The 18,970-nt window shown below is 36.9% G+C and overlaps 2 protein-coding genes across 3 annotated transcripts in view; one reads left to right on the top strand and one right to left on the bottom strand.

Moving 5' to 3' along the window:
* The window catches only part of LOC124168209 (ralA-binding protein 1), a 35,056-nt gene extending 26,510 nt beyond the window's left edge, over positions 1 to 8,546 (bottom strand). For both annotated transcript variants that reach the window (XM_046546340.1, XM_046546341.1), the window contains exons 1-4: positions 8,388 to 8,546; positions 8,092 to 8,180; positions 5,605 to 5,758; positions 1,185 to 1,381 (exon numbers count right to left, since the gene is read on the bottom strand). In XM_046546340.1, coding sequence (XP_046402296.1) covers positions 1,185 to 1,381; positions 5,605 to 5,758; positions 8,092 to 8,176 — 436 coding nt within the window. In that variant the 5' untranslated portion in view covers positions 8,177 to 8,180; positions 8,388 to 8,546. The remainder of the gene's footprint in view (positions 1 to 1,184; positions 1,382 to 5,604; positions 5,759 to 8,091; positions 8,181 to 8,387) is intronic.
* Positions 8,547 to 8,632: 86 nt separating this feature from the next.
* On the top strand, positions 8,633 to 18,585 carry LOC124168211 (CCA tRNA nucleotidyltransferase 1, mitochondrial). Its single transcript, XM_046546345.1, has 10 exons — positions 8,633 to 8,940; positions 9,012 to 9,202; positions 9,289 to 9,454; positions 11,778 to 11,895; positions 13,669 to 13,795; positions 14,815 to 15,008; positions 15,179 to 15,291; positions 17,967 to 18,070; positions 18,149 to 18,321; positions 18,407 to 18,585. Exons 1-10 carry the CDS (start codon positions 8,869 to 8,871, stop codon positions 18,559 to 18,561), a joined length of 1,413 nt encoding a protein of 470 aa, XP_046402301.1. The 5' UTR covers positions 8,633 to 8,868; the 3' UTR covers positions 18,562 to 18,585.
* Positions 18,586 to 18,970: the final 385 nt, after the last annotated feature.

Here is an 18,970-nt window from a genome sequence, read left to right as displayed (position 1 = left end):
ACCCCAGGTAAATCCTGCACATTTTCAAGTTAACTCCACTTACTACCCACACCATCGCTCTCTGCTGTAGTTCAATTAGCAAACTGTTTCTCTGCCATTGTGCATTCGGTTTAAAGAAAAAGTACTACAAAACACTATAATCTCTTGAAAAATATGGTGGATGGGGCTATAAATATTTGGTGAATGAATCAACTGTCAGTGTTGATGTATTTTTCTCACTTGAGACTGCACTCTGGATTTTATACAGCACGAATTAATGATTGACAACCTAGAACCCTCTTCAAGAAATTCAAAATGAAAACAAAAAAAAGTGATGAGATCATTTAAAGAGCATCAAGGCAAGCATTTGAATACAACGCAAAGGGGCAGTCACACTGTGGATCACACTCAGAGTTAGCATTGTGGCTTAGACGAATTTTTGATACTAAGACGATGCTCAGACCAAACGTAATGTAGATGTGGCACATCTTGTACTCTAACTTATAGTTGAATTACAATACTGTAAGAAAATACATTAGTTTGTGGTGAGATTTCTGCCCAGCTCCAGTGTGGTGCCTATCAGTCTGGCACGGGGCCTCCGTGAGCTCTCAATAATGTCCCAGATCAATGACATGCAACCCAGTTCACCAACTGTCTTCTCCCCTTATGCAACAACAATGGCATATATGTTGCAGATCTTTCATTAAGACCCCATTACCGCAATGCAGAAAGTCCTTCAGTTGAGTTGTGTCAAGAAATATAATCTGAGTGGTCGCATAAATTGAACTTTAGATGCTTACTGGCAGGAAAAATAGACATTGTACACCTATTTTTGGAGTTACTGTTTTTGTTGCCACAGGTGAAATGGGTGCCCCCCGTTTACTAATCAAATTAACTTGTTATGAACGTGGTATATTGTACTCACTAAAATGCGCTTCTATTTAACTTGTTACCAATTATCTCAGCTACCTTACAATGCTGAGTCTGTATAACTGCTAGTAAATAGAACATCATTTAAAAATTAGTAGCATTACAAATACCAAAAATAGAAATCACCTGAGACACCTTTTGGAATAGGGATAAAGGTTTAACTTTTTAGGTTTCTTAGGTTTATTGAATGACAAGTAAAGTAAACTGCAAGTATCCGACTCACACAATTCATGCAGAAAAAAGTTATGAAAATATCTTGAATGTCACAACCTTACCAGATATGTCAACTCCTTCTTCAACTAAATGCTTTGATTTTTTCTTTTCTTTATGCTTTAATTTAGTCTTTCCATCTTTCTCCTTAGATTCTTTGGGCTCCTTTTCCTTATTTTCTTTCTCTTTATGCTTATCCCTCTGTTTGTCCTTCTTACTGGGGAATTTGAAGGACTTGGTCTTCTTTGATTTTGAAGGGCTTCTAGAATTTAAATTGGAACAGTTAAGTATCAACAAAACAAAATTAAGAAGTTACCATATCCTAGTACATACATACTTAAGAAAATCTGATCGTCGATAACACTGATGTCAGCATATTTTGTACAAAATATTCATTAGAAGCAATGCAATATTTAACAATACAAAATAGTATTACACATTTGTACAAGTACATAATTTATTCCTGTTGTAATTTATCAGATTATAGAGTGAAAATTGAAAGACAGGTGGAATTTTCTGCAGTTCTAAGAGGGCCTAAGCCTCAAATACACCCCATAAAATTCATTAGAATATAATCATTTTTTTTTCTTCTGATCTTGACCTCATTTAATTAATGATAAAATAATTCTTGGTGTATAGGTCAAATGTATATGATGCAAAAAAGTTGTCAGCCAATGTTTCAGTTTATTTAAAACTATCATCAGAGCTTAGCTTTGCACATATTTATTGATATAAAATAAATCAATAAATAAATTCAATAAATTTTATCAATTAATATGTGCAAAGCTAAGCCCTGATGATAGTTTTAAATAAACTGAAACGTTGGCTAACAACTTTTTTGCATCATATACATTTGACCTATACTCCAAGAATTATTTTACCATTCATTAGAATATAACTTTAAAAAATTACTACTCATGATAGCCTAAGTAAAGATTAGTACATTATGTTGCACCAGAGAGGGAAATGTTAACTCCTTTATAGCCTCTTTCCAATGGAGAACCTGATCCACTTGCATACTCTACAGTAATTTATTATACATCTGGGTACTAGTCCGAAAACCTCCAACTACTTTTCCCTAAATTTTTCAGATGCTCTTACAGGATATTTTCAACCCCACCACTTTCCTAGCCTTCATATCTCAAAGGGGTCTCTCAATTTCCCCATCTAGATCCTTGGTCCAATATCTTCCTGCTCTAGAAAGCAGCCTTCTACTCTTGGCCTATATTAGACATGGTTTGCCCTCTTTTTGTCTCCCAATAATGGCTTTACCTTGGCATACAGCATGCTAATCTCTCATTCCTCATCAAACTTTTCCATTTCTTGACTCTGCCTTTTCCACCAACCCTCCATTGCTTTCTTGGTTACCTGCTACAAATTATAAGTAATTTCCATTTACATCCTTTTGCTTTACTCTTTGTCCATGTACTTCCACATCTTTCTCTCCCTCATTTTCTTTACCTTATGAACCAGAGTTTCTTTATCCTTGTAGACTATACATATCTAATTGACTTCTCTGCTGTGCCAAATTCCACAGAGGAGAAATCATTTGCCTTGACCGGGATTCAAACCCAGAATCCTCTATTTCCTGCCCAGTGCTTTAGCCAGTTAAGCTACCAAGGCTTCAATCCCTACTGCGGAAATTCATGGTGAATTATTTCTACCTCCGTGGAATTTTGCACCTTTGTGCAATGCAGGTGATTTTGCAAAGTTATTGCCGTGGCTAGTCCTGGTTTACTAAAATCAGACTTCACTGTTGTATTCACTATTCCCATTTTTATCCTATCATGCCCTCCGTCCACAGTCTGCAAGTCACCTATCTCCTGGATACTTTTCTCCACTAATTACCTTCTCTTGGTCCCCTTCAGAGTATCCAAGTTCCATAATCTCACCATTCTGGTTTTCCTTTGTCTTTTGGATTTGACGTCACATTTCAAGAGATCTAAGTTGTGGCCTAACATTGCATCTGCTGCAGTGAAGTTACATGAGTTTTTCGTGCTGTTTCTGAACCTCTGCCTCACCATTATGTTCTGGGCTGGTCTCTCCCAGAACTCTTTCATGCATGTCTCAAACCAAAATGTTATTTAAACCATATGCTTGTGATAAGTAACTTCTTTTTTTCCTGCAAAATTCTACTACTTTCTCCCCACAGTCATTTCGCATTCCAAATTCAAATTCTCCTATTTCGTTTCCGTTCCAGCAAGAAGCAGGTTTTAAATCATAATTTCCTCCGAAAATCTATCAGGTGAGATGTCAAACCAAGGGCATATGTGACAGGCAGGGGACTGGGCAGGCTCCGCCCATATCAAAAATGGGAAAAATAAAGAAAAAATTAAGAACCATGGTCTGTATAAGTTTAATGAATCATGCACGAGGACATGGCCACGGTATACAGTGATACTCCACGATGAATGTTATTATTTGTATATACAGCATACTACTGATTACCCAGGCTAATGATGTGGAGAGGCAGCACGAATAATCAGAAAACACGAATAATCAAAACTTTCACTTAAATTTGATGTAATTATCATAATTCATTTAAAGCAACCAATTTAATATTATTGTTGCACATAGTCTGTTATTTTAGGTTGTTCTCCGGAATCATTCACAGCTATCTTTTACCGACCACGATCTTTTCAGCAGCGATAAAATGGTTGTACTTGTATTCCTACTGCTCCGTTAAATGTCCAAAAACCACGCACCTTTGTCTCTGAGATCATGGATTCAGAAAATTGGTTTGCACAAATGCTTCAAAACCACCGCACGACATTGGAAACTACAACGTCAGGCACCACATTGTGTAGTTGCGTCTCTCGCAAGTTGCCCAGTACGCAACTGCTGCGGGACGCAGTTCTGTGACCGCTGAACGTGATTGCGCACTGCGATGCTTAGATAACATGAACACGGAGCTGAAGGTAATTAGCACAGGATCACCTCATCGCGCAGCAGCAGTTATAGGAAACCTGGACTTTTGGTAATTTGTCTACCCAGGCGAGTACCTCGCTATGAATCATGCTATCTCTTCTTCCACTTCCCCCGCTGGCTACACTTCTGCTATTCCTTTCCTCTCCAGTTTGACCTTGACTAGTCACGGCATAAATATGTCCGAGTGCGACGAAATCTTCGGTTTCTTTGGGCCATATTCAACTGAATGCGAGGCCACGGCAATAATTGTGCATTTGCAATATGAAATATAGAATTGTAGATTGTAGACAACATTTATCTTAATTTGCAATTGGTTAACCATTGAAGAATGTTCTAAATTCAATCAACAGATTTTTCTGCCGCTGATCTTTGTCTGCATGCTAGAGCAGATGTCCAAGTAAACTTGAAACATTCCTTGTCAAAAATTAAATACAATAATTTCCTTTTACGATGAGGATTATAATGGAAATAATAAGCCTCGTGAAGCCTTTCATTGAAATGTAAAAAATCCTGGGTCCTTTGCGTCCAATTTATTTTTTTTAAATGATCGTGAAAAACATCGAAGAAGTGTAAAACTCATGCACAGATAAGTCGCAATATGTAGGTATAAACCGCAGCCCGATAATCAGGAATCTGCTGTATTTAAATACAAAATATCTGGAAGTTTCCTTGGTTAAAATGAGTTAAATTAACTTTAAATGTTCCCCTCCCCCACTATTTCCATTCATTTATCAAAAGTTACAGCGAAGCAGGGGACGCACAAGAAGTGGAGAATGGCAAACCCATAGGACCATAATTGTCTCGCTGAGTGTGACAAGTATTCCTGCTGCGTCCTGAAAGGTGTGATAGCCTCCCATCACAAAGGTTACAGGGCACTTTCAATGCTTAGATTAGCTAATACATAGTAGCCAATGCATGGAAAAATGTAAGGGGTTAGGTCCCTTAACCTGCTCCCATTCTCTATAAGCGATCGCCTTAGCAGACTGCTCCCATCGTCTATTGACGATTTGAACTATTCTTCTACTCTCCTAGTCTATGCGCGCTTAGAAGTTCTTTCTTTGACTAGTAGATGTCATGCGGACATCTTTTAAGGCCGTTTTACACGGGGCACGGAATTCCGCAGGTTAGAGCTGCATTAATTTCTAAAATGGCGTGGAATTGCGCGAATGCATGAACGAAATTAGATCAGGGGCTATTTTTCCGTCTCGCATCCACGCATTCTCGCATGTGTTCTAGCAATTCACCGCTTTACACGACGCAATTTTGATTGCGCCTTCGCATGTACGTCAGATTGTGCAATTCCGTGTACCATGTAAAACAGCCTTTGGACCTCTTTTTATTTTTATTGCCCTAAATATTTTTGAAACATTTTTTCCTAAAGTAAAAAGTTATAATTAATAAAACTATGCAAAAATAAAAAATATTATTATTTTTTTTGCGCCTGCGGGGAGCTCTATTTCAGCGTATTTGCGCAGTTAAAGGGTCAAATGATGATCTCTATACACCACTGAGTCAAACCAAGGAAAATACTCTGTAAAAAAATAGCCATCGACCTACTTCAATTCTGCATCTGTTATCTCCTCCTCTGGGGAGCTCTCGCCTTCCAGCGCTGCATATCCCCGGTCTTTTTTGGACTCCTTCTTCTCCTTGTTCCTCTTTCCAATGAGGATTTCCTTTTTGGATGGTTTGTCCTTGCCTTCAACATCACTGACTAAAATGCAAATGATTGAAAATTTTTAATGAACGGAAATCTTCTGAGGTGCACAATGAGTTTCTAAAGATATACAGGTTGGACAAAAATTATGTCACAAAATTTTAACCCTGGATAGCTGATGCCAATAGGAACCATAATTACCAATGATGTTTACTTCAAAAATACACCATTTTAAATGATAGAAACTTTGAGCTAAGCGCTCTGATTGGCTGCAAGTTTGCCCTATTACGGGATGCCTTGGATAAATCAGGATCTCCAGCAGGCAAAGCAATCAAAGTCATGAGTCTTCCAGAGCATTCGGCAAAAGGGCAAACTCAAGGCCAATCCAAGAGCTTAGCTCAATGTTTCTGTAGTTTAAAAATGGTGAGTTTTTGACCTGAACATCATTAGTAATTTTGGCTCCCATTGGCATCAGCTATCCAGGGTTACAATTTTGTGACATAATTTTTTTCTACCCTGTATATTTGCTTACACAATTAAAAAAATTGAAGCACCCAACAACACCTGTTGAGAAAATCACCATATAGATACACAGTATGACGTTCCATCAAATGCCATTAAGCAATGCATCAAGAAAAACAGGTTTAAAAAAATCAAATGAAAGGCATGGCTAGTAGGTAAAACTTACAAATAATATGATGATTCATACGGCAATTTCATTATCAGATATGGACAGATAGACAATTAATCATTAGACTTATTTACTATGCACATTAAGAGTTAAATAGTGAAATCATCTCAATTAAACATGGCATTAAATTAGGTTTTCCATCCACTCCTGCAAAAATTTTGCTTCTAATTCAGTTCATGGCAAGCAATAACAATAATATCCACAAGCTTAAAATAGCCATACTTTATAAATTATCTAGGACAGAGAACCACTTATTAAGTACACTATAATAATGCCATAGCAAGAATAAGTATGATTATATCCACGGCTTCACATCCACTGGTGCACGAAGGAGGGTGGAAATGTAGGAATCAAAAGATTTATATTCTTATTTAGGCAATAGTAAAAATTTACACAGGAGATAATAAATTTGATTGGTAAAACAAAGATGGATAGAGAGTGGGGCAGCCGTTCCCCGGTGATTTCTGGAAAAATTGAAAGATGGTTATTTTTAAGGTGGTTTTCAACTAAAAATATTTTCGTCCAGTTTCAAGACTTTCATTCTTCTGAAGCACTACCAAAAGTGCCCTGTTATATCAATTACCTTCAGATATTCAGCATTCTTAGTGTATGAAAGAGCTCCATGTTTTTCCCCTTTCTTTTTTTGGGGTACACAATACAATAAAAGTAAAAATTATCTTGGCACTACATAGGAACATTATGTAGCTATAAATTTTGTTAACAAAGGTAAGTAAACAAAGTAAACTCAATTAAAAGAGTGGTTAGCAAGAGACTGAAAACTACTGAAGCCTAGCAGATGCAAATATTGACCTTTTTTTTAAATCAGCCTCCAATACAACATGCAAACTCAATTGCAGAGATCTTATAGTTATTACCAGTTAGAGAGAATCATCTAATTTATTTTGGCCTTTTCACCTAACATTGTCATGCAAATAACTTTCTCTGAGGTATAAACGTTTTAAATATCAGGCATAGGTGGAATTTTCATAAACGATTCCTACTATAGATACAGATGAACTATTGGAATGATTTTCTCTGAAAAAATTACTTCACAAGGAAAGAGCATGAATATTCTCAACAAAATTAAATTTCTCAAATCTCCAAATGTCTCACTCCAACAAATGCCCTATATTTACAAACTTAATCCCTCGGGCCAAGGCACAGGTTAAGATATCAAGTGCAAGTGAGGAGGAGCTTACAACTGGAGAGCATGCAGATTATAAATAAATGGCGAAACACACATGTATTGATTTCAAAGATTCATAAATTGTGAAATAATTTCATACCTCAGTTAACTTCAATATTGCTGATAAATATAACTGGACGGAGTATATTACATAACTGCCAGGCAGTATGGACATGACTACCGGTACATCATATTTAATATTTTATACAATATATTCTAACCATGAAAACATGACGGTATTACAACCACAAAGTTTACCACACGTTGGGTACAGAGCATGGAGCAACCAGTGATTCTACATTATTTTCGTAAAAATTATTGAGGTGAGAATAGTTAGGCCAAAATTAATGCTAAATAGCGTTATTTGCTTCCAAAGGACGAAATTTAACGCCACTATGAAGACATAATATACCGCAAGCAAGGTAAATCCCATAAAGAATAACAACTCACCAGCTACCTTAAAGGAAAAAATATGTTTAATGAATAAGACTTATCAATGCAATCGTCACTTACAGTCACTCTCATTGCTTTTCTTCCCTGATTCAGACGCATATAGTCCTGGAAAATCCTTTTCGACGTCAGGACTTTCGAACTCCATCGGCCTTTCACAACCACGAAAAAATATAATTATTATCCACCAAGCATAGGACACATATAATTAAGGGAACGAATTTTTAATTACATACGCATTTCATGAATACAGCCCAAAATGGCCAAGTAACATGGATTGGAGAGGTATTTAAAGTAGGATTGCTGTTGACAAAGAATGACAACCCAATCAAACTTGTTGATAGTAACTCATGACTTACGATTTTAATAGGCGCCTTGAGATACCGGCGACACTATCTTATGAAGTAGAACCCCGAACGTGATAACCACCAAGTATTTCGGTAGACCATACTATTGTTCGTACTATGAATAATTCATTCAACTCAAAACACAGCTGTATTTCGGATAGTTCGACATTCGCTATTCGCATGTTTTCTGTTCCCCGATTTCGTAGCTATTTTGTCTTCAAAACAATATCGAATCATAATTCGTCATTTGCGGCAAGGGGGGAAGAATTTCGAGCTCGTCAAGTCGATTTTGTATTTATTTATGTGTTGTGAATGATAGTGACTGTGGCAGTTAAGATTTAACTTCAGCAGCGTTTTATTTCCCTGAATTTTAATTTTTTCTCCGGCTTGTATAGTGACGGCGCCATGTCGTAAACGTGAAGATTTCACGTAGCCTTCGTTCCCTTTATTTTTGAATTAAGATCTATCTTCTCTGCCCTCTCGTTAGGTATTGATGGTTATGGTTGCATTTTTTCGTTCTCTCTCCCTATGTAGAATCATCAGATTTTTGGAGCCTAAATTATTGGTATGTGAATAGTCTTTATTGCTGTGTAACACACTGTGCTTTTATGCTTGAAGTAATAAATTTATCTCCAGGGTAATGCTCCTCGAAGAATAGACAATTCAAAAACCCCTTTATACTTCTTCGTCAACTCGAGGTATTGCTGTGTGAAAATGAAGTTGGATTCACCTGAATTCAAAGCTATATTCACTCCGGAGTTAGAAGATTTAGCCAAGATATTCGACAAATATGGCTATGAAATTCGCATTGCCGGTGGTGCTGTTAGGTAGCGCTGTTGTTTTAATGAGCTACTCCGCAATACCTTTTATTAGATATTTATTATGTTTTCAACGAGTTTTCTTCTGTCTTCAGGGATTTGCTGAGCGGTAAAGTGCCCAATGACCTCGACTTTGCCACTACAGCTACGCCAGAAGAAATGAAGGAAATGTTTACAGCTGAAAATGTTAGATTAATTAATGCTAACGGAGAAAAACATGGCACAATCACGCCTAGGATCAACGATAAGGAAAATTTCGAGGTAAATAAAATTTTAATCGTACAAACATTTTATTTTTGACCCTCACAAAATAATCATTTACAGAAGAAGGTGAATGCTCAAGGCAGGATGCCCTCTTCAAGATACGGCTTTTGTATCTTCAATGAATTTTTATCGGAAAATTTGAGCCAGTTGATTTCCCTACGTGATTATGCTGTCTATACGTGATTAAAACGAGGTCCTGAGGTATACAACAATTATCTGCATTCGATACGCCCAGGGATTTTGTCTCCCCTCTCCACCGTTCTGTCTCTTGAAGTAAAAAATTCTGTTGTATGAATTTTATATTATTTTCAAGGTACATACTTATATTATTATTTTTATTTGGAAGCTTCATTATGGGCCAATTGTGAATGATGTTTAAATATCTAAATTTTACTCAATGAAAACCCTCATTGGACTTGCTTTCTGGTTACACTTCAAATTTAATAGTTCATGGCTACCTATAGGCTATTGGACGAAAGCTAACTTTCATCCTAGTTCATCAATTCCCTGTTTTCTGTGGTAAAAGCTGGGCGAATAAAAAAGTTTTCCCCTGGCGCCATTAAACTCTGTTAGAACTGTACGAGGGTCAAGTAAGGAAGGCTTCTGTGGCAGAAATTTCTACTGGGTTTGGTAGAGGTTTTGTAGTACATTCAACTGTAACCTACTGGACGTTACTGGTCTCCTACTGAAATTATTCTTATTCTGCAGAGCATTATTCCATACCAACTAGTCTCCCCAAACGCATGTCAGTTGCTATCTGAAGTTTGCCTTTCATGAGTGTTAAACATTCGTATTAATTAACTACTCGGCTAAAATTAGAAAGTAATTACCATCAGTGATGTATTACATTTCCATCTGTGGAATAGACATAATTCATGGGAAAACTGGGAGATCCAATCCTCAAAATTGGCAGTTTTGATGGAATTCTTTTTTTTTTCGAATATCAACCAGTGTAATTTCTGTCAATACCAGGGAAATGTCTTGTTACCACTGTAACGTTTCAATTAATTACTCTTATTTTCACACGTCACTTACAAATATTTTATTTCACTTTAAATAATACATACTCGGGAGCAAGGGAACACCCGTCCGCCATAACTATCACAATCCGAGTCCCCCCTTTTCATCTCCTCCCGCGCCCTCAACAATCCCAACAATTACCTCACTCCACCTCTGCTGCTTATTATTGCTTTTATTTCGTCACACCAACAACCAAAACAAACCACTCAAAATTAGGTGTTACACCACCATTCCCCAAAAGGATACCACAGTGTTCCAGGGGGAACAGTTTTGTTCCTGGGGGAACAGTTTTGTTCCTGGGGGAACAGTTTTGTTCCTGGGGGAACAGTTTTGTTCCTGGGGGAACAGTTTTGTTCCTGGGGGAACAGTTTTGTTCCTGGGGGAACATAAGGTTCGAGAGAGGTAGCAATGGGGGATCACCATGTTCCATTAGGGAACTTCAATGTTCTTGGGGGGATTATGGTGATCCAAGTGGAAACAGCTTTGCTCTGAGAGAATGTAAATCTTTCCTTGAGGAATGTTCAAGGGAGGGTTTATGTAGTTGAACAGTTTCGCTATAATATTTTTTTACTTTGTGGGTGATTGACTTCTTGTCCCTCCTTTTCTTACAAACCCTACGAGTATCGGAAATAAAGAAATAAAAACTTTGTAAGGTTCACTGTTATATAATTATGGGCACGACCCGGGTTTCGTAACTTGGTTACATCGTCAGGTGACTGATCTTGCATGCATCATATATTTATACACAAAGTACACAAATGACAGTGAGGACATCTACCGGGAAGGAAAAGGACTGGTTGAAAGGGTGGGGGTGAGGGTTAAGCACGGAATGGAATAGGAGAGGAAGGATATCCTGTGAGGATAGGTATCTGACCAGCAAGGGGAGGGCGGGGTTAAAGTGGGTGAGGAGACGAGAGCTAAAGAAGGTAGCGGGGTACATTGAGTTTTCTAAATCACAATAGTCTATGGAAGGTCGTTGAGTCCGGCTGTGGTATGGGTTAATGATGATAATGGGATCACCTGACGATGTAACCAAGTTACAAAACCCGGGTCGTGCCCATAATTAAATAACAGTGAACCTTACAAAGTTTTTATTTCTTTATTTCCAATATAGTTTTCACAAAGTAAAGCCTGAAGTTATTAGTTATACCTACGAGTGTCCTCAGAGAATTATGTTGTACGTATTTCTGGTCTATATTTTGGTTTTCTGTAGTTTCCAAGAGTAATAATTTGTAAGTATCAAATTATGGTTGGTATCTCTTGTTCTCAATCCTTTTTAGGATAACCTCTTTTATTTCAGGTCACCACATTAAGAATTGATGAGGTCACAGATGGAAGACACGCTCAAGTTAAATTTACTACTGACTGGAAATTGGATGCTAATCGCAGGGATTTGACAATCAACTCTATGTTTCTAGGTAATTTAGTAGATAACGTCAAGCTCTTTGCTCTTTAGTTATCATTTCCTGCTCATGGTCATCCATCTTGTAAATTCTTTCCAAATAGGTACCAAAAATTTTAATTTTTTTGAATGCTGCATCAACGGTTATCAATTTTAATAGTTTTTTTGAGTAATCATATATAATGTTAGTTAAAGTTAAATTTGGTTTGATATTTTCTGCTGTTTTTAGCATTATACCTGAAAACCCTAAGCAAATGTCTTATTATAATGTTATTTTAGGATGATGTAATAACTTTATAATGTTTCATATCATCTTCTTAGAAGAAAATCCAGTCTAAATATTTCTATTTTCCAATTTAAAAATTAATTTCTCTCTTTGTTTTAAAAAGTTGACAATTACAAATGAAATCTTCTTTCAATTATTAGTGACTTAAGTCTTCCTAGTAGTTCTTGCTCCTGTAGGCCATGGCCCATGATTTGAAGGAAGTATGTTCTATCGGTCAAAACAGTTTCTTCAATAATGGAGTGGTGCCATTCCTCCTAAACAAAGTTTTAATCTCTATATTTTTGTATGATATTCTAAGTCCGTGAACATGGAAATCGCTCTAGAAGCACCATAATATCTGATTTTTTCCGAGTTTTGGTGCGGCGTGACACCTTTTTGAATCATGCTATGCACTTGCAAGCAAGCAAATGGGCTTGAAAGTAAGCATATGCCTCTATTCTGTTATTCTCAGATTAGTGTAAAATGTCAGCATTGCTTTCTCACACATTAATTTGGAGAATTCATATTAAATATGGTATCCATGAGCTTCCCTGTTTGCATCTTCAAGAGCCAGGTGAAAAAAACCTGACTTACTTTTACGTCAATGGGGATGATGACGGGCTGTAATTGTCAGTCATGACATCCAAGTATCTAATTTTACTTTTCTTTTTATCGTCTATATTTGTTTTTGTGTAATTGACCTGTTCTATACATGTTGACCACATGTCCTGGAATTAATGAAGAATTATTATTATTATTACCTTCAAGCCCATTTGCCTGCTTTCAATGTGCACTATTCAAAAATTTGTCATGCAGTGCAAACCCTTGGCAAACATCGTATGTCATTGTGCCTCCATTTCAATCGTCATGGTTGTGGCTGAATAAAATACATCTACATGTAGAGAAAGTCAAATTTCATTTTGGAGTGGAAGTGGCTCACTTCATTTATAGAGAAACATTTTTGACTGATAGTACATGCTATGTAAGGATACATAGTATAGTATGGAAGTAAACAGTCATGAAGTATTTCATCCCTAATCTTTCGTGATAATTATTCTTTATGTACTGAAGTGTGTAGATTTAGTTGAGTGTTCCTTTAAATCTACGTAGTAAAAGTTAAGTTTAATTTTGTGTGTGGCCAATGTTACTTTGTTTCATAGGTTTTTTTGCATAACTGAATTGTAGTTAAAAGTTAGTTGTGTTAATTGTTCGAAAATGGTTGCAGGGATTGAAACAAGCTTTGATAGTTTGTATTTTATTGCTGAAAATATATCCATTTTTATGGCTGTTATCTTTGAGATTTCATACTCCTGATACCTATGAGGGTAATTAATTTTTTTAGTTTTTAGTGAAAGACTAATCTTATGCACTGACATTTTTTAAGTGGCAATTAGGTGTTCTAGAATTTTTAAAAGTCAGTTCACATAGAAACCCTGTCAATTTAAAAAGTCTCATACTTAAGATATATTTACCATCATCTCACCTTGAACATCTTTGAGAATAAAGTTTTGTGCATATTTACAGGTTTAGATGGGACTGTATATGATTACTTCAATGGATCAGAAGACTTGAAAAAGAAACGGGTTACATTTGTCGGTGATGCAAGAACAAGAATACAGGAAGATTATCTAAGGATTTTGAGATATTTCAGGTAAAATCTGAAATGCTCCTATAAAGTATGAATCTATCATTAGCTAGGCATTGCATCCCAGTTGCACAAGTGGTATCAACCAATGTAAAGTGGTTGCATTGAGCTATTTGGGATGAAAAATTAAAGGCCGTAACCCTTTTGCTGATAAGATGATGAAGTACTGACTTAGGCCAAAAGGCTCACTACTGCTCCTCAGCCTCATGCATCCATCTTATGTGGTTAGTCGCTATTAACTCTCAAGTGAGTGATTCTTTCCGTCTAGGAATAGGTCTCTGAACGAGTCATAAAGTCACTGATGTCACCAACTCATGGATAGTGGGTGACAACTTTCATATTTTTTCATTTCGAAGTTATGAGAACAACAGTGAATGAGGAAGACTTTTTTAACGTCACTTATCTTCCCTACCATTTATGGAATTATTTTAATAAATTTTGATTTAAGGTCTTCATCAACCTCATTCAAACACATTACATGATCCTTCTCTTTTCACCATATAAGTCAGATACCCGCTGCTTGCCTGCCCGGAGTGTAATTTGTGCTGGTCACCTGAGCGTTGGAGAATTAGATGATCAGTATTTAATGCCTTTGAAAATTTTTAATTGACTCTCCCAATAAAGGAAATGTTTATTTCTTTACATATGATTTTGTACTTATGTGATAGATTGTGTCAACGAAATTCCCTCAGGTTTAAACCAGATAAATAAGTTTCTAACAGCTTTAGCTTACTGTACTTTTGTAGTGGATTGTATAAATAAAATTCTCTGGACCTTTGGACTGTGTCAGTCAGTTTCTAACTTCCAACGTTACTGAGGCTGAGTATAGTAAAGAGAGGTGAATAAAGGAAGATAGTGGGACTGTTTGAATTACTCCCACTGGAATTTGCCTAAGAATAGTATGCTATCAAATATAGTTTAAAGTAGATTTAGTAGGATGTTATTTTAAAGTCTTTAATTCTAATTCTGAGCATTCTATTTGTGTAAGTAGTGATGGCAATATTTATTTGCATGTATTCTCACAGATTTTATGGGCGAATCGCTCAAGGCCCTAATGATCATGAGGAAGATACTCTGAAGGCCCTTCAAGAAAATTTGGATGGATTAAACAGGATCTCAGGTGAAAGGATATGGTCAGAGTTAAAGAAAATTTTGTCTGGGAACTTCGCTGGTGAAATATTTAATACCATGTTGGAAATAGGAATTGCACCATTCATAGGTACTTGCCGAAAAAAATCTTATATTTATTGGAATTGCGTATTTCATTAAAAGGCTGACCATTCTCTTTATACCCAAACCGACTTTTACTCTTTCTATGTTCTTGTAAAATATATTTCTGGGTACATTCATAAAAACTCTTTAACTGTTAAGTCTGTTATGCATTTCTAGGGCTTCCCAGTGAACCAAACAAGGTGGAGATGATTGAGCTGTGGAAAAGGTCCAAAAATTATAAATTGCAACCTATGACCATTGTGGCTTCTCTTCTGCACTCTGAAGAAGAGGTAACTGTGTTCCTGCATTTTCAGAGTTTGTTAAATCAATACATATTTTTTATATTAGGTATACTTAATGAGTGACTTCACTCTTTCCACACCATACCTTGCATGCATTTATTTTACGTCTCTCCAAAATGTGGTCAATGCTGAGAATTCAGGTGACCTTAGCAGCTCTTGTTTATGAATGGAAATAACTTTTACAATCCATGTTTTAGTAAAAAATGACTAGTCCGGCCGCCGAGAGTTTTCTGATGACAGGCAGAAGAGTCTAGGAGGGCTCCCACTCAACCGTGAGAACCTTAAAACCGCGAATAAGCCGTGAATTTTGTCTACCGTGAAATAACCTGGAAAAAGCTGTGAATGTCGTCATAAAATCTTTTAAAAATCTCTCAAACTTGAATAAAATCAACAGATTTAGGCGTTACTTGGTGGAACGATGAGATATTCATGGTTAAATAAAAACACAGTACTATTCCACAACCTTATATTTTTGCAGTCTACTAGTTTCAACGTTACAACGTCATTATCCAATCATTATCCAACATCATTATAATGACGTTGTAACGTTGAAACTAGTAGACTGCAAAAATATAAGGTTGTGGAATAGTACTGTGTTTTTATTTAACCATGAACTCTCAAACTTGATTTTAGATCTACGATTGACAGATCAAAAGAAAAATGTGTTAGTTGACCATATTTCAAGGTCAGTCACGACACTGTCCACGCATTTATCTGCACAAGTATATTCTAAGCACAATTATTGGTCAGTGCTCCATGATGACATATTGACCTTAAGCCTGTACCATAGCCATAAGACTGTTAACGAAAGTGTTCACTAACCCTGGTGAAAATTCAGACACTTCTTAACTTTCCTGGCACCCTGGTCCCTATATTCTCCCACTCACAACCTTTAGCCGGAGGTGAATTATGCAAACGAAATGTGACGTCAGGAAAGATGGCACTTTCATTGCTGCGTTTGCATTCACGGTGTCTTTCTCGTTTGTTAAATTAAGTTAACGTGCGGCTGATGATTTTTGCGTGATCAATATTTCTGCCTAAAATGGTTTATCTACAAAACCGTGAATTTGAAGGCATTTAGACCATGAAAACCTGGAAAAAACCGTGAATTTTATAATTTAGATTGAGTGGGAACCCTGGTCTAGTTAGGGGTAGGGGGCAAGGTTGCCAGGCAAGAAAGGGAAACGCCCACGTCACATGTGAACAAAAGGCTTCTGTGAAGAAAGGAGCCGGAAGGGACGACGAGCGTGAAGGACCCAAAGGAAGAATCCCTTGTTTTGGTGATCTAAAGAAAGGGCTTGTTTTAGCGGTACAATCTTGTTTTGGTGCTTCATGGACATGTAACAACGTTGTATGACTAGGCAAGGGTGTGAGGTGCGTTTGGGGGACAGCGATTGGCTCCAAAACGTGCTGGCGTAGGGTTCTTTGCCCCTCTTTTTGTGCTGTCACAACTCTTGCCAGTCAGGCTGTAGGGTTGAACGTCTGATCAGGCCTCATGATGATGCTCAGACAACAAATTTGAGTTATTTTTTATTAAAATTTGTATTAAACAAGTTAGGTATTTTCTTATATTTACAAAGACAAAAGTCAACTAAGTTTCACTAGAGCTTGTGTCATTAGCTCTCATTTACTGTTGCCCTTAATAGAAAAGTTGTGGAATGAACAAGGTAGGGAGAGAATTAACTGAGCTGGGAATGAGAAAAACCACTGCCATATCAATATACCATATTAAATTGGCAGACAAACAGTATCCACGGTTACAGTTAAAAACTTATGCGATGTGTTTCCCCAACATTGTTTGAGTGACCCCAACATTTTCCAGCTTTTTCTGTAGAATCTGGTAATGTGGGCCTTTTTTATTTATACCTATAACTTAACCAGATCAGGTGGTAGAGGGAAGAGGAGAAAGTGGCTGCCTAAGGGAAGACAGGACACTGGGCTAGACCACACTATTTATCTGTAGGAAACAACAATGTTCACCAAAATAAAATATTTCCGACTTAGGCTTATCACAGAAGCAATAGAGATACAAAATAAGACTGTAAACATTGTATCAGGTTGGTGTGGTGGCTAGATTGTTGGCTTCACACACTGTGAGCCCGGATATTATTCTCGTTATATTTCGTTAAGATCAGGCCAATCTGATGCCAGATGGTCTCCACTCTGCAATCCCTACCCTTCCTTTGTGGCACAAATGACCTCAGCTGTCGATTGCTTCCTCCGAATGTCATACAAACCATTTTAACCAGTGCACTGGCCTCAGCATAAGCTGCAGTTGGTAACCAGTTAATACTGAGAAACACCAACCAACTCCTCCTTCCACCTTCCCCTCCATTATGCTCTTCATTCGAAAACTAAGCTTTATTAGTCAGGAACAGTACTTGTAAAGAACACCCAGGGGGCAGCAGTGTTCTGAGGCTGATCCACAGAACATTGAAAATGTTGGGGATATTTTGATACCACCTTACAAATTTTACAGTAATGGACAGGCTTATACATACATATGTACTCTAACTCCTGTATGCCTCCACTCTTCTAGCTGCGAGATCATTTATAATAATTTTTCCTTAATATATATGTTTTTAATTATTTCAATTATCATTTAATTTTCATCTTACTTTTTGGAAGTTAGCTTTATATGACTTGGTATTATAATTTTACAGATGATGAACTTCCATGCACGTATCAAATTATCAGCATATGAACGTGATCTGGGAATTTTCATTGTTAACAACCGTGACATCAAAGAGCAGTCTAACCCATTGAGGTACTAGTCATACATTTTTATACTTTGATATTTTAAAAATGCATTACTTGTGTCATTAGCAGTCTTTTTCTATTGCAGGCAATATCAGACTTTGCTTGCTCTTTCGAAATTTAAACAAAATGATGTCAGAGAGTGGATAAGGGAACTTCTGAAGTATAAGGGAAACATTCCTACCCTAGAAGAATTTGATCAGTGGAAATTGCCAAAGTTCCCCATCAATGGCAACATCCTTTTGGAGAAAGGAGTCCCAGGTTTGAATGTTGCGAAAATGTTTACTTTATTAAATGAGCATCGCTGATGTGTCTCACTCAACTAATTTATGTATGCACTTCACAGGTGGGAAGAAAATGGGTCCTGTGCTAACAAAACTTAAGGAATATTGGATAGAAAATGATTTTAAAACTTCTCCTGAAGAATTAATGGAAAAACTTCCTGAAGTTATGAATGAACTGGACTTGAATTTTAATCCTAATCCAGTGAAGAAAAAGTAATAAATTATTTCATTCAAAATTTTGTGTATTCAACTTTAATTCCAAATACCAACTAGCAAATTGTGACTATTATTCTTGATCACTGCATGAACCTAAAGGTTGGTTTGGTGATTCATACAAGGGATGTGAATTACTTTTATTCCTTCGGATTATATCTAGCGATGGTGGGATCGGATACCTCGGGTCAAAATATCCTCAGATATTGGCCTTCATCTGATACTTCGGATCCAAATTCACTGAAGGGATCAGATCTGGATCTGAATTTTTAAATTTATGCTTCAGTGAATGCAGCGTCCCATACAAGGGAGTGGAAAGAGTTCCGATCCTACCTTCGCATGCGCCGTTGCACTGCGATGCTTGTCCTACTCATGAATCATTTTGTTTTAAAGCTCTCATAGGGGTTATGCAA

This window comes from Ischnura elegans, chromosome 11 (assembly GCF_921293095.1).
Source record: "Ischnura elegans chromosome 11, ioIscEleg1.1, whole genome shotgun sequence".
Lineage (NCBI taxonomy): Eukaryota > Metazoa > Arthropoda > Insecta > Odonata > Coenagrionidae > Ischnura > Ischnura elegans.
The sequence above is the reverse complement of the archived record's forward strand: the minus strand, read 5'-3'. Positions and strand labels throughout refer to the sequence as shown.

Excerpts from the sequence above, each read along its gene's own strand:
- LOC124168211 (XM_046546345.1), top strand. The coding sequence starts at position 8,869 with ATGGTTATGGTTGCATTTTTTCGTTCTCTCTCCCTATGTAGAATCATC. Across the intron at positions 11,896-13,668 it reads AATCAACTCTATGTTTCTAG|GTTTAGATGGGACTGTATAT; the intron begins GTAATTTAGTAG and ends GCATATTTACAG. Across the intron at positions 13,796-14,814 it reads AGGATTTTGAGATATTTCAG|ATTTTATGGGCGAATCGCTC; the intron begins GTAAAATCTGAA and ends GTATTCTCACAG.